Below are 16,545 nucleotides of genomic sequence, written 5' to 3'. Positions count from 1 at the left end.
TATTGGAGAGCCGATTGGGTCAAAACCAAAAAGAGAAAAGAAAAATAAGTGTCCGACAGAGGCTAAAAGTCCCTGTCGCATTCAGGGTACGATATGCATTGTTTGCCTTGGACTATCATAAGACCTTGTGCATTCTTCCTGTAACGAAGTTATAATGATAAAATACATACTTGTAAAAGATTATTCGCTGCAACAATGAGAATGCTTGTAAAATGATTTGTAAACAGTGGAGTTTTCTCTCTGAAGAATTTGATGGGATGCTTGTGAAAAGAATGGTAAAAATAATAAAACAACAATGTTCAAAATAAAGCCGCGCAACGCGGGGTTATATATCCATCAAAGCACACATTGGTTAGACATAGGTCGTAATTTCTATATGATCAAGGATGCCGTTTTAAAACTGTTGTAAGGAACACTCGCGAGGCATGTTCCAGTTGAACCTTTTAGTATCCTTGCAGTAGTCATAGATCATATACTTGTCTCTAACCCATTTCATTTGACCTTTCTGAGCATAATTCAAGTTGCTATATGCAAAAGAAATGTACCAGTTAGCCTTCGAGGAACAGTAACCGATACTGCCTTGTCCAAACCAAGTGCAAGCTCTTGGCGTGAACTTCCGCAATTTAGCTGAGAAGGGTGATTTATTCCAGTCTATTTTATCAAGCCCACCTCTGGTTGCCCAGTTATCAGCATTCCATAAACTGCTGTAAGCCTTCATACCCTGCCTGTTTGGATATTTGATTCCCAAGTATTCGTAGTTACGGAATGCACGGATTGGAATTCCATCAACAAACCACCTGAAAACAAACACAACCACCATATTAAAGTTTTCTTAGGAAACAGTTGAATCAAAAAGGTTAGAAAATGGAAGGCATATTACTTACACAATTTGGCTTGGGTTCCAGTGAACGGTGTAATTGTGGAACCCTGTGGTAGGATCAAACCAAGGGTAGAATTGTTGTTCTTTGTTTCCAACTCCTTGAGCAAAAACATTTGTATGGATGATATAAGGTTTTCCAGATACATTACCCAAGAACTCGAAATCTATTTCATCGTGCTTATCACCCTTCGAAGAAAGCTGAAAGTACGAAAACAGATTAACCAATGAAATATGTATACAACAAAATGGCAGACGTGAATGCATGCTTGAATCCTATTAACCGATTAAGTATACTTACGTAGTAGGCAGTGACTGTTCCTGCGGAATTTCCGGGTACTAATTTGATTTGCATTTCAATGCTGCCAAAAAGGAACTGTTTCTTGCTTTCAATTCCTGATCCTGCAAAGCAGCACAAATACACATTAGTAAGCTAAATGGAAAAAAATACGTAACGGAACATATTTTAAGGACGTACATGTTAATTACCTGCAGTTTATCGTCGCCGTTGTTGTACACAGAGGAGTGATGAGCTCCCCAGTTGAAATACGTGGTATCCCAAAAGTTGGCTTCAACCACAACCACAGAGAGTTGATTATCAAATCCAATGAAGAAGAGGAAAACAGCCAAGAAAATTGCCTGCGAGTTCCTCATCGTCCAACCTAGAATGAATTTATGCTTAAAACTCAACGCTAGAATTGGAAATTTGGGATGTTTTTGAAAATGTTTCAGGCTTGGGTTTATATAGAAATTTTAGAGACAACACGGAAACATAAAATGATTCAGCATTACGTTCCACCAGTTTTATGATATTGTTAGTTTTATATTTTGATAACATTACTGGATTTTATATTCTCAGGGGTAATTCAGTCATGGAAACAAATTAGAAATACCAGTTCTTAAAATTGTTTTTGCAGAGATATGTTTTTATATTGGCGTTCAACAAGAAAAATCGCAGACAAATGCACGCATTGTAGAGCTGGCAAAGGGTTAAGAGCAAGAAAGAGTCGTGCATGGGACGAAGAAGATGTCAAAGGAGACCAGAAACAGATCCCGCATCTTGCCGAGTGCCGGCCCTTTTAAATCTTGTACCAACGTGTAGGCACTTTTGGCTCTGAACATCAGGGCCAATCTAGTCTTTGTATACTTAAGGACTCTCGTGACCAACGGTTAGTAAACCGAGTACTAAAAGGTAAAAACTGATTTAACTTTGTGTGAATTCAGTCGCATGTTGGTAGGTTGCCAATAGCACATAGTTTTGGAATTTTGGGCCTAAAAATACTACGTGGAAGGGATTTGGTTTAACAAAAAAAAAAATCGCACTGGGCTTCAGCCCACAATTATCTACTAACCACAAATTTAGTACGAATCCTGTGCAGGGACATTTTTTCTTTGAGATTGTTGTGAATCAAGTGACAAATGTGTAATTTGGGTTGAATTCGCCATACAAATGAACTTTTACAACCTAGATCCGCTGACAAGATGAACAGTCAGGTAATCAAAAGAGGGTTGTACGATTCGGTGGTCAAGTAATCAGCTCCACTTGTCTTTTTTCTCCATTGCCAAGAACAACAATAGGTTCGACTCATTCAAGCAAAATAATATGACAGCACAACCTAATATTCTTCTAAAAAAATTGAAATTCGATAGAGAAGAAGGAGAAGAAAAAAAATGGAATAATAATGATTAGATTAGGTTTACTTTTTTAGTAGAATGACATTTTGGTAATTTACAGGAATTAAGGGTAATTTAATAATTTATTTACGTCTTAGAGTCCCCATTACCACTCATAAGATATAATTATCAATTTTTACAAGACAATTTTCTTTTTTGGCTTCTCTGAAATATAACCCACACATTTATTAACCATAAACCAAAAAGTTTAAGTTAAAATGAAAAGTCAAAAGTTAAAATGAATAACCAAACAAGTTATTAATTTTTCATTAACAATTAAACTTAAATCTCGCTCTTACTCAAAATCAAAATCAACCCCAACTTTTTTTCAATAATACTTAAAATTAATGATCATTGTCTTTTTAGTATTCTCACAAATTAAAAATTGTTTAAATCCTAATTCTTATTTTCCCCCAGAACAAAATAAATTTTAATTCTATTTTGCTCTAAAATAATTTTTCTTAATCTTGATCACATTAAAATTGATCTAGATGTATATTCTAATTGTTCTCTTAAAATATTCCACAACAACATCAATACTAAAGTTTTGTTCTTTTCCTACAACCATTCTCCTAGAACTCCATAAACATAATCTATAAAACTAAATCTCTAAGATGATTTATTTTTCTTCTTGATTCTTATTCAAAAACATTAACTATGACAAATATCTTACATAAAATTAATTAGATAATTAGCTTTTTTTTTTGTTGTTGTTCTTGATGTTGATTTAGGGATTTAATGCTTATCTTATTATTTTGGGCTATATATAATAATTATATATAATTTTGTGGGCTATGTAGAATAACTATAAAGGTCTGTTTGGTTGGCATAAGCACTTATTTGGATGGGTTATGGTTAATAAATGTATGGGCTACATTTAAGAGAAGCCTTTTTTTTATATATGCCCCAGAACAGAGTTCTTTAGCATACAAAATAAATGTTATTTGGGATTTCAGAGATGTCTGGAATCAGGTAAATCAGGTCCCAGTTGCGCCCATGACCATGACGAGGTTATTCTTTAAGATTAACTCTCACTTTAGTATTTGTGATCATGCTATAAAATTTGTATTTATTTTAAGGAAGAAATTTTTATCAATAAATGTCACAAACATATATCGTGTAGATTAAAATATGCTTTAAAAATAAATATGTATATACATTGAGTACTCCTAAATCATGAGAGCTGAAATACATCGACACACACAAAAAAAATAAAAAATAAAATAAAATACATTATTTAAATTAAAAAAAATGAATATATACATACAAAATATATTCGCTGATGCACAGTTCGAGCATTTTTTATCCAGCAGCATCGCAACTAATTATTAGGAAACATGAACGACATTTAGTTAATTCACGATCACAACAAATTTTTAAGTTATCAAATGTTTTTGCAAGTATCATCACAACCAAATGTTTAAGAAAAACACCTAGAAACAGGTTCGGTTACTATCAAAGTAAATAGCTTGCCAGTGCTTTACGATCCCCAAGTATAGTCTTTTGAAATCTCACTCTTGTTCGTGAAGAACAAAGATATGGAAAACAACCTTATGCATCACACACACAATCTTCCAAGGGATAGTTTGTGTGGTTATAAGAATCCTTTATTTCTAGTGAATGATCAAAGCTAGGTTGCTTGGAAACAAAGTTATCTTGTCTAGGAAAGGAAACACCGAAGTATTTGACCAAAAAAGTCGTTTAGTCACATATTTCCCATTTTAGTTCACGAACTGTTGTCAAAAGTTCGTGTACCATTTCCTATTCACAAACTTCTTTAGCAATACATAATAAATGTTGCTTTAACAAATCACTCATAACTTCTTCGTTATAACTCGAAATTAGTGATTTTTGGCTTGTTGGGTTCATGTTTTCATTCGCTACAACATGGGGAATTTTCTAGGGACAAAGGTAATTCACGTAAAAGTCTTGGGCTCAAATATCCTCGAGCATATACAAAAATATATATTTATCGTCATAGGAATTGTTCCATAGAGTGAGCGCTTATTCCGGTAGATAGAAAGGCAGAGTAAACAAGAGAATCAAGTGTCTCTTACTAAGCTTTAATGAAGTTCCCCAAGATGTCTTCGTGTAGTCTTCAATCTCCATTCTTCAAAGATAACTTTGATTCTATGTTCTACTTCTTAAACCTAATCTATTCCGACACTGACTTTTAGGACTAAATCAAGAATGCGTTTTGGCATCTAAATTTGACAACTAATTTGACATACCAGCGCTAGCGGGTTCAACCAAGCAATGCTCTAACACCCTATACCCGTCGGTCGGTCCTCTCTCAATTATTCATTGATCCATCATCTGCCAAATTAGAGTTTTATACTTGATGTTCTGCAATGCATAATTCTAATTGGTCTGAGCGCCAATAATTTCTATATAGATTAAGATGTCAATATTTAATTAATTATTTAATATTTAGTCTTGCTACCAATATTTTCGTTCATATATATATCAATTTAATATATAGTTGCTCTGAGAAGCAATATTTTTTCATATTGATTCAACTATAAATATCCAATTTCTTTGCGAAGCAATATTTCATGTTCATCCAACTATCAATATTTTATTGGTCTGTCTTCCAATAATTTAACCTCTCTCCTTTGTCATTAGGATTGCTCATGACATGGTGAATCGAGGACGAACCTTCTATAATTACCCAGCATTATTCATCCTCATACAATTTTCTGTAAAATGCTTGACACATCAAAATATATGTCGGTCTATGATGAATCCAACGATCTCATCAGACTTATGCTTATCAATCCAAATCATTCGAATATCAATGCTTCCCCAGCTGACACAATGATATGTCACAATCATCAATAATCCATCAGACTCAACGTCTATGGTCCGTAAAGCATTATTATTGTCTCAGCAGACACCTTATGCTTCATTCATCATAATAATGAGTCACAAAGCATGTCATATTCATCATTGAGAATTACGCTCAACTCATTTACAAGGTAAGATTCACGGTTTAGCTAAGTACATGATTTACCAAACAAATACTCATCTGCAAAGAAAACTTCACATGAGGCATCAATCATGTCACATGGGGGAATATTCACTAGGGTTTTGTCTGGCGGCCTACATCACGTGTGATGTAGAAATACATCCACGATGAGAAAGTGAATAAGTCATGCTGGTAGTTGAAGGAGTAAATAAAGTAGTGGACTGAAAACCAACCAAGTCTCCCTCACAAAGTGGAACTGGTTCAACCACGATTTCCTATTTCCTTACTCTTTCATTCCTCTTCAATCATCACTACTTACTGGAGGTTAATGTGTTAACTACCTCTGCTACAAACAGGTTCCAAAATCTATGATTCAGATAACTTCAACTTCAGAAGTCTATCATTATCATATACACAAGATTTCTCTCGGTCTAACACAGAGAAATCATCTTCAAAACAGTTCAACACATCATCTGCAACCAATTGCCATTGATCTCAACACATTCTCGGCTTCCCTCCCTACAGACCGACCCTTCTCCTTACTTTGTGACAAAATTGAATATGGAATGACCATTTCTTGGTTTAGGCCAGAGTCTTACAGATTGATTTCTCGAACTCAAAGCACTCCCTTGCAGTATATCTGTTAAAGGGTTTACACGATTTGCTTCACCGAGCATCTGCCTACTCCACCACTTTACACTTTAACCAGTAAATCGTTTTTATCCATCAACAACATCGAACATTGAAAACAAGATTGAGATAACAAAACTTGTGAGTCCGACCGTGCAGTGCTCTAATAAGGTTGTTGAGTACATAATTTGCGTATCCACATTTTATAGGCGGAGTTCAATTTTCTCACATTTTTGCTATTTTTTCATTATTTTTTTATTTTATTCTTTGATAAAAAGGTTATGAATTTACAATTATTGATACTAATATATCTTAAATAAGGGTAAAAAGAGACTTTATCGCCATGAATATTGAACTATACCAGTTTAAATAGACAAGAAAAAAACCAAATTCCACGTAAATTAAGTAGGCAGAGGAAGTATATAGAATAAATCGATAAAAGGGGAGATTATTAGAGCATTGATTTGTTGAATCCACCAAGCGTTGATATGTCAAGTTTAGTTTTAAAACTCAGAGTCGCTTGATTTTTTTATTAAAGTCAACTTCGTTAGGTTAGACTAGGAACATTGAAACGTTGAGACTTTCTCTTGTTACTTATGAAGAATATGATGACATATCAGCAATAACGAAGATATCATTCTTCAGTTCGAGGTTAGTAATTACAAACTTGACTTGTTCCATTTCTATCGTTTGTTGTTTCAGATCATTATTTATTGAAAATAAGACGTACGAAATAAAGTTTGTTTACAATAACTTTACTATTGGTTACTTGGTCATTATAATATGATCAAAATATCAAGGAATGATATACCGGTTGTTTCTACAACTTGAGTATAAGGAGTCAAAAAGTATAATTTTATAATACCCCAATTCGGCAGGTAGGGTTTGCTGATTGGAATACAGGTGGTAAGGGTTTGTCCTTTCGTAACAAGGAGGCCTAATGGGAACACTTGACTAAGTTGTGGGAAAAAAATTATCAGTTAAGCGTGCTCGGCCGCGAGTATTCAAAGGATAGGTGGCCTCTCAGGAAGCTGCTGGTGGATGAGGTAGTGCCATTAAAAGTCCCACATTGCTGGATAACCGCAGTGTGTAAGTGGGAACAATATGGATGTTAGTTGGGATACAACAAGGGACAGGTCGCTTGTGATCAGGTTGGAGAGCATGATGGGAAGTTATTTCAGATACTAGTCTCATAAGAGGCAGGGAACATATACATTATACCAAGGCCTTTTCAGTATAATTGGCTCCAGAGTTGGTAGAAAACTCTGCAATTAAGCGTGCTCGGGAGGGAGTAATCCATGAATGAATGACCTCTCGGGAAGATACCACTGGATTCCCACACAGGTTCCCGTATAAAATCCCACACTTCTGGATAACCGGTGGAGGGTCAGTTTATTTACAAATGGTATCAGAGCCGACGATGGGTCACCTGCCGAGGGTTGGAAGGTACGCAAGACGAGATTTCTCCAGGTGTTTATCTCATGATGGGAAGGGAACGTCGGAGATCTGGGCTTGAAAATATTCGGAGCCGAGGAAGACTCTAATTTAAGCTAGTGGTATTGTAATACCCTGATTCAGAAAGTAGGGTTCGCCGATTGGAATATGGGTAATGTCATTTCCTAACACTGAGGCCTGATGGATACACTTGACTAAGTTATGGGAAAAACTTCTCAGTTAAGCGTGCTCGGCCGGGAGTAGTCATAAGATGAGTGACCTCTCGGAAGTTGCTGGTGGATGACCACAGTAGTGCCGTTAAAAATGCACATTGCTGGATAACCGCAGTGGGTAAGTGGGAATAATATCAGTGTTAGTTGGGATACAACCAGAGACATGTCGCTTGTGCTCGGGTGGGAGAGTATGATGGGCGGTTATGCCAGATACTGTTCTCACAAAAGGCAGGGATAGTCCAATTATACCGAGGCCTTTTCAGCACAATTGTCTTCAGAGTAGGCAGAAAACTCTGCAGTTAAGCGTGCCCGGGCGGGAGTAATTTAGGGATGCGTAATCTCATGGGAAGTTACTGCTGGATTATCACAGCGGTACCCGTTGAAAACTTCACACTGTGGGATAACCGTAATGGCTATGTAGGGACAACATCAGTGGATTGTCGAGCATTACAAGTTTATATATGGACTGTGTATTGTCGACATTGCACTAATTGGTAATTATTTTCGTGTGTTGAACTTCCGTACGAATCCATACTTTGAAATTATGTTTGATTACATAGTTTAAGGAAGTAGACTCACGAAATTATTTCATAGTTGAAAAGGTGATTCAAAGGTTTATTCCAAGGACCGTTCCCTAATATGGATCTAGTCTAAATACCGATCCCATATAAGGATTTCAACTAGAACCGATCCCTAATAAGAATTTTAACTAGGATAGATCTTAAGGATCTACGAAGCCTAACAAGGATCTAAGTTATGATCGATCCTTATATGTCTAATCGAAATTTATACTTTTTATATGTCTGTTATCTTCTACATCGAGGTGTACATGGGTTAGACTAGTAACGTTCATAAATGTCGACATGGTGATTTGAGTATATTGAAACTCTAATATCTTAATGTTCAAGTATTTTCCTTCGATACTCAAGGTATAATCGTAAAACTGATATCTCAATATCTTTTTAGATATCAAAATTATATGCTTATCACATCACATAGGTTTGCATATATCTAGTTATTATATTAGTAAAGTACATAGAATGCGTGCTGATTAATATTAGTTGTTAACTATGAATAACATCAGTTTAATAGTTTTAATACAGTTGGTATTTGTCAAATTCAGAAATAAATCTATACATATATATATTATATATCTAAAGGATTTTCGAAATTGATAACGTCTTCTTTTTTTTCCACTCAAGCTTGGTCATAACACTATAATTAGTGGATGAATGATCATGTGGGAATTCAACTTGTTAAGAGATACGAGTAATCTCACCATATTGCGTTGCCTTCGTTTAAAGTCTTCTTTGGGATCGAGAAGCTTTTAGTAGTATCGCTGGTGGGAAAAAAACCTATCGTTATTTTGGTTTACTAATTAATTGATTTGATTAGGAACTAATAGAATAGTTATCCTCGATAACTAAAATTTGTTTATTCTATGGTCCCTCTCTTAGGCCACTCAAGATTGTTTGAGGATTTAACTATTAGAGATCTCATGATTTAATTTTGTAGATAAAATTATTAATCAATCAACGTTAACAGACTCCGTTTTGTGTTTGGTGATCAATAGTGGAATCAAGTTGTTTGCAACGGTTACTTTGAGGATTGAAGATTGAAAACCTGAAGAATTTTTTATTTTTTGGTTTTTGATCTTTGTGATTCTTATTGCACACTTTATCTTCTGGGATCCAAACAAGTAGTTTATCCTGATAGACATAAGGCTTCTGTAAAGATCGAAAAAACTGTCTAGTTGCTTCTTATGGTTAAGTTGCTTGGATAGAGCTTGTTTACTGAAATTGATTATTACGATAATTTTTATCTTGGTTTGATCTTTGGCCAAAGGAGTTTATATTGATAAAATGGAAGATCCTTTACTCTGCTTTATCTCTGATCTAAAGATTGGTTTGGGAGACTGATAAGTGTTAATAAAACATATTTAAATCAGTTGTTGTTGTAGGTTATGATCCAAAGGAGTTGAGAGCGAAAGTTTTCACAGCGGCGAAGCAACTCAAGATAATGGACTCTGTCTTGGGATTTATGTACGTAAACAGATTGGTTGTAGGCGCATGGATACTGAAGGAACTGAGTAACGAAGGAGTGTTTAATTGGTCTCAACTATACGAAGTTGCGGTTTCCAATTGTATAGCGGCTTAAGTCTGAGAGTATGCAAAGCTGGACTAGGTCCCAGGGTTTTTCTGCTAGGCAGTTTTCAACTTTAACAAACTCTTGTGTGCCTATGTGATTTACTTTACTTCCGCATTATATTTTTTTTTTTATCTTTATTGTTAAAATAAATACATTTAATTCATAAGGTGACGATCCCATAGTTAGTTCGGTTTCGAATCCTGACTATTTACCAAGTTACACCTTGTTGAGATAATCTTTTGGTAGTTACTGTTTCTGTAGGATTATACAAGGTGTGTCTTTTTAGGTTGATATCGAAAAGATTGTGGTTTACTCGACACCTTTGTCATTTCTTGCCTAATTGTCTTGTTTGAGTTGGACTATAATTAATTGGACTAAAGAACTATTTCCCCTCTTTCCTTGAAATATAATTATTTTCATGTAAAAACTACATGCATGGTACAAACAACATATCGACGAAAAAATACAATAAGGTTGAAATCTTTTCAAATTGAAGAACTGATAAAATAATTAAAATTACTAAATACATATAATTTGAAGTGAGAATCGAACTTTTTCTAAATACTTTTTGAATTCACCTAACCATTTAGACTTCTCAATCTGTAATTTAGATTTCTCAATCTTTAAATTATGAGTAACCGTTAAAAAAAAGTATTAATAGCTGAGTATCACAATCATAACCAGTAGCCATGGATCCCACATAAAATTATGTTCAGTGACGAAGCCAAAAGTTTTGATTGATTATAATAACAGAGTATAATAGGGTTATTAATTATTTTACAAGAAATATAAAATTATATAGTGTTTATAATTGTGGGATGTCAGTTATAATTACGTTGAAATTGAAGTGTTAAGGTCATTTGTGAAAGAAATATATGTGACAAAAAATATTGGTGACATTTAGGATTGTTGCAAATTGACGCCACACATATGGATTTGCCGTTGAGTGTGTGGCACTATGTCATATCGAAATCAAACTTCCTCGATGATATGCTTGAATATCATTGGAAGTGAAAACAACGCCATGAGGCTATCAAATTCTGTAGTAGAAGCATGTAATAAATGACCATAATGGCAATAAAAACCCATTGAACTATTAAGAAAAGTTGAACAAAAATATAAATGAAAAGAAAGGGAGTTCTGACTAAAATTTCTATAAAGTATAATTAAATCTTTTTGAATTAATAAATCCCTTAACGTTAGTTATGCCAAATCAGTCACGGCTTCGAAGAATGATGACGGGGTTATACGACACAGGGTTGATTATTAGAAAATTTAGGTATTCTTCGTAAAGATTTTGGGGAAAAGATGAAGACGGTTACCAAAAAATTAAATGGAATAAACTGTATGTAGAGATAATTTTTCTCTCTTATCTTTCCATTAAATACATATAATTCAAAGAGAAACCAGGTGTTTTCAAGAGTGGTTTCTGGAGTTTTTACCAACCATTATGATATGTTCTTGAACTTTGATTCTCCCATAAAATGGGTTGCATATAAAGTATGGTAACCACGATGAAAATCATTAGACATGGATCTTGTATTTAATTGTTGAGATTTACATCACGCTAGAATAAATCTTCTAAATAAAGTGTACAAGAATATATCATAAAAACAAACTACAATGAAAACTGACATATTCTTGGTAACGTTAATGGCCAGTCGTTAGAATATCAACAGAACTTACCAAAAAAGCTGAATCTAAAATACATATCAAGCAACAAAAAATAAGTTTTATTAAAATCATTAATAAATGTACGTAAATTTTCTCTACACATAGTGAAACACATCTGAATTTTTTTCATTTCAAAAAAATTCAACTAGGAGAGAGAGAGAGAGAGCGTGGTGGGGAGATTTTATTGGTGGTGGGTTTCTCGTATTGTTTTTTCGGTTACTAGGTTTTTGTGCTTTCCCCACCGTCTGGTGGCATGGAGACTGTTTCTCCACCGCTCTTTATGCCTCTATCAGCCGTCTCTCAGGTGGTAGCAGGCTCTGTTTTGAGAGGCGGATCTAATTCTTCTAGTAATATTGTGAATGGTACTAGTACTGGGAATCCTATGGATGGTTCTCACTCCTCTATTCCTAGTTATTCTGGGAAAAGTTGGTCGTCGTCTCTTTTTCCGGCGAAAAAGGGGTTTTCTGCTGATGCTGCTATGTCTTTGAAACCTACTTCTATGGTGGATAGAGGACGAATTGTCTCTGTGAGATCTGCAGATCTTGAAGCTAAAGTCAAGAGATGTGAGGATTTGGTGGTTGGAGTCTTTATTGGTAAGAGATTACACTTCTCTTTGGTTAAACGAGTGGCTGATAGAGCTTGGAAACATAAAGGTAATTTCAAACTTAGCATTCATGGGGAATCGACTTTTATCTTTGAATTTGATGATTATAATGATAGATTGACTTCCCTAGAACATGGATACATGTATATTTCAAATCAATTATTCATTGTTCAGCCATGGCATCCTGATATTGAGAGTCAAATTGCTGAATTGAAGTCACTACCTGTTTGGATGAACTTTAGGAAGGTTCCATTGCATTTTTGGGATAATGAAGGTTTAAGTCAGATTGCTAGATATATTATGATGAATTATCAAACCCTTCATAGAACTAGAATGAGTTATGCTCGTGTCTGTGTTAAAATAGATGTAATGTTTGATTTTCCTGCTACCATCCCTGTGGTGATTGATGGTGTGAAGAAGTTTAATGTGGAGGTTGAGTACTCTTGGAAACCTCAGCGTTGTACGCATTGTCATGTGTTTGGTCATACTAACAATTCTTGTGCCAAAGTGAAGATGGAAAAAACATTTGTTGCTACAACGACTATAGCTTCTCAACAGAAACTTAAAGAAGTATGGGTCGTTTAAAATTCTAAACCATCAAGTAAAAGGGATCGACACCCAGCTATGGAGGAGGAAGTGGCAGTGGAAACTTCTAGTGATGGTGACTTTGTTACAGCTATGAGTGATGATGAGGTGAATGTTATTCCTACTGATTTGAATACTTCTCATCAGGTTGGTAATGTGATTTCTCCAGCACATAATAATGCTTTCATTTCCCCTGTTCAAGCTAGTCCATCGACAACACCTGTTGCAATTAGTAATATGTTTCAAGATTTGGGCCCCGAAGAGTCTTCTAGAGTATTAAATGATATTACACAGTTGGATAATAATAAAATTCTTCCGATATCTCCTTCTCAAGTTGATACTTCTGAATTTACTGCCAGAGCTCATTTTGGGACTAAACCCAATCCTTCAATTTCAGCTCCAGGACTGCAAGTTAGAGCTCCAGACCCTAATAAGGGGAGTAGAGGTAATAAATCTCACCTCCCTGTTATCAAGGATGTTTAAAACAACAACTTGGAATGTGAGAGGCTTGTGAATGAGCCCCTCAAGCAAGTAGAAGCATGTAAGTTAATAAGAGATAATAAGTTGTCCATTGTGGGCATTTTAGAAACTCATGTTCAGAGTCAAAATAAAGATGTTATTAGAAATAAAATTCATTTTAATTGGAAGTTTATAGATAATTATGCTAATAATCCTTCTGGTCGAATTTGGGTTGGTTGGAACCCTAAAGAAGTTTCTATCACTGTTCTCCATACTTCTTCCCAAATAATTTTTCTGGATGTGTCTACCTCTATGAATTTTAACTTTGTTCTCTATTTTGTTTATGGTTTTAATGAGAATAATCAGAGAGTGGCTTTATGGAAGGAGCTTGTTGCTTTTGCTGAGTTTAATCATAGACCTTGGATGGTCATGGGAGACTTTAATTCTATTTTATATTCCCATGAGAAAGTTGGAGGTGCTACTGTGACTTCTAGTCAAATAAATGATTTCCAGAATTGTATTCATGAAACCAATCTTTTTGATCTTCATTATTCTGTCTGTTATTACTTGGTGGAATCAACAACAAGGTACTGGTAGGATTGCTTCAAAACTTGATAGAGTTATTGTTAACTTAGAGTGTATTGATCATTTTCCTGATTCTAAAGCTGAATTTCTTACTCAAGGAGTTTCTGATCATTCACCTGCTGTGGTTACACATGGTCCACCTCCCTTCAGGTTTTACAATTATGTGACCGAGGAACCAAATTTTCTTGACTTGGTTAAAAATTCTTGGAAACATAAAGTGACTGGTAACCCTATGTTTGTCTTAGTTTCTAAACTTAAAAGGTTTAAGCATATTTTTATTAAATGGAAAAAAGAGCGATTTCAATTTCTATCTGCTAAAGTCCCTGATGCTAAGAAAGTTATGCAAGATACTCAAGTTCAGCTCCAACAACATCCTCTTTGTCCCCATCTTGCTATAAAGGAGAAAGCTTCTGTTAGGAATTATGCTACCCTTTTGAAGTATGAAGAATCAATGCTTAAACAGAAATCTAGCGTTCAATGGCTTAAATCTTGGAGACTCTAATTCTTCAATATTTTTTAATTCCGTGAAGGAGAGAATATCTAGGAACAATATTCTTTCTCTGATTTCTCAAACTGGTGATATTTTGGAAGAAGATCCCCCTATTGCTAATGAGTGTATTTCCTTTTTCTCTTCTTTGTTTGATGAGACTGGTTCTATTGTCACTAATCCTGAGTTAATTGATTCTCTTTCGTTCAATACTTTGGTGGATTCTGGTGTTGCTAATGATCTTGCTAAGGATGTTACTAGGGAAGAGATTGTTCTTGCTTTATCCACTATTGGCTCTAGTAAATCCCCTGGTCCTGATGGATTCTCCAATCACTTAATCAAATCCTGTTGGTCTATTGTGGGTGATGACGTTGTTGTAGCTATTCAAAATTTCTTCTCAAAGTCCAAAATACTGAAGAAGATTAATTGTACCTTTATTACCATGGTTTCTAAATGTGAAAATACTTCTCAAGTAACTGATTTCAGACCTATTGCATGTTGTAATGTGATATACAAATACATTACTAAAATTATTTCCCTTAGGATGAAAGGTGTGATGCAAAGTTTAATTAATGAGAACCAATCTGCTTTCATTGTTGGTAGATATATTCAGGATACTATTCTTGTTTCTCATGAGCTTGTAAGGAATTATCATAGAACTAGTGGCCCTCCTAGATGCTCTCTCAAGATTGATTTAAAAAAAGCCTATGATACTGTGAGTTTGCAAGCAGTCTTAGCTACAATGAAGAAGATGAGATTTCCTGATAGGTTTTTCATTGGATATTTCTATGTATGTCTACAACCAAGTATTTTGTGCTCATAAATGGTTCATCTTATGGTTTTTTTGGAGCTAAAAGAGGTTTGAGACAAGGTTGCCCCTTATCTCCTTATCTATTTGTTATTGTTATGGAAATATTTAATAATATATTGAAATATCATATAGATAATGGTAGTTATGGGTTTCATCTTAGATGTGCTTTGGCAAAGCTTACACATCTCTGTTTTGCTGATGATGTATTAGTCTTCTTCAAAGGAACTCTTAAAAGAAGCTTAGATGATTTTAGCTGCTGCTCAGGTATGGAAGTGAATAAACAAAAGATTGCTCTTTATACTTGTTCCATTGATTCACTTGTTCTTGCTAATATTATAAAATGCCTTGATTGTTCTTCTGATTCTCTCCCTGTCAGATATCTTGGCACTCCCTTATTATCGACTAGATTATCTTATGTTGATTGCTTGCTTTTTATATCTAGAGTTATTGCAAGATTTAAATCTTGGAAAGCTAAGAATCTTACTTTTCCTGGCAGAGTTAGATTGATTAAAGCAGTTTTTACTAGTATGGTTCATTTCTGGCTTACTTGTTTCATTATTCCTGAAAGATCTATTCAGGAGTTGAATGCTATGTTTAAGAGATTCTTATGGACTGGTTCCGACCTTGGTAAGAAACACAACCCAATTAGCTGAAGTACTATTTGTCTTTCTTATGAAGAAGGGGTTTAGGTATACAGGATCTAGATACTTCAAATGTTGCTTCTAACCTTAAACATATATGGAATATCATATCTGGGAAGCACACTATTTGGACTCACTGGGTGCAAAGAAATCTTATCAAGAATAAGTATTTTTTGGTCTTAAATACCCCTCAAGACTCTTCTTGGTGTTGGAGAAGAATCCTTGAACATAGAAAGCTAGGTAGATCTCAAATTGGTTTCATTCTTAGTGATGGAGCTAAGACAAAGTTTTTAACTGATAATTGGCATCCAAGAGGAAAACTTGTCGACTGGGTAGATCCAGATACTCTAGCTACTCACTTTCCTAATCCTGAGATTAAAGTGGTTGAGTTTCTATCTAATGGTAGTTGGAGTTTACCTACTCCAAACTCTGAACTTGCGGCTGAAATTTTTCTCATATTACTGTTGCAGATTTTAATGTATATGAGGAGGACATCATGATTTGGAAGCCTAATTCTAAAGGTCAGTTTTCTTTGAAGGATACGTATAATTCTATTTATATTCACAAAGAAATTGTGATCTGGCATTCTTTGATCTGGTTTAAATTACACATTCCTAGACATTATTTTATCTCTTGGATTGCTTTGCATGGAAGACTTAAAACCAAAGATAAATTTCTCAAATGGGGTGTCACTGATAATGATAAATGTGTTCTCTGTGATAATGGTTATGAATC

The 16,545-nt window shown here is 34.7% G+C and overlaps 1 protein-coding gene across 1 annotated transcript; it reads right to left on the bottom strand.

The window, feature by feature from the left end:
- Positions 1–394: 394 nt before the first annotated feature.
- LOC113353937 (probable xyloglucan endotransglucosylase/hydrolase protein 26) lies at positions 395–1,531 on the bottom strand. The gene is made up of 4 exons (XM_026597406.1): positions 1,352–1,531; positions 1,179–1,310; positions 885–1,078; positions 395–797 (listed from the first exon to the last, which is right to left on the bottom strand). The coding sequence occupies exons 1-4, from the start codon at positions 1,529–1,531 to the stop codon at positions 395–397; spliced, it is 909 nt and encodes a 302-aa protein (XP_026453191.1).
- Between the last annotated feature and the right edge of the window lie 15,014 nt (positions 1,532–16,545).

Source organism: Papaver somniferum, chromosome 2 (assembly GCF_003573695.1).
Source record: "Papaver somniferum cultivar HN1 chromosome 2, ASM357369v1, whole genome shotgun sequence".
In the NCBI taxonomy this organism is placed as follows: Eukaryota; Viridiplantae; Streptophyta; class Magnoliopsida; order Ranunculales; family Papaveraceae; genus Papaver; species Papaver somniferum.
This window is presented reverse-complemented; position numbering and strand designations above follow the sequence as displayed.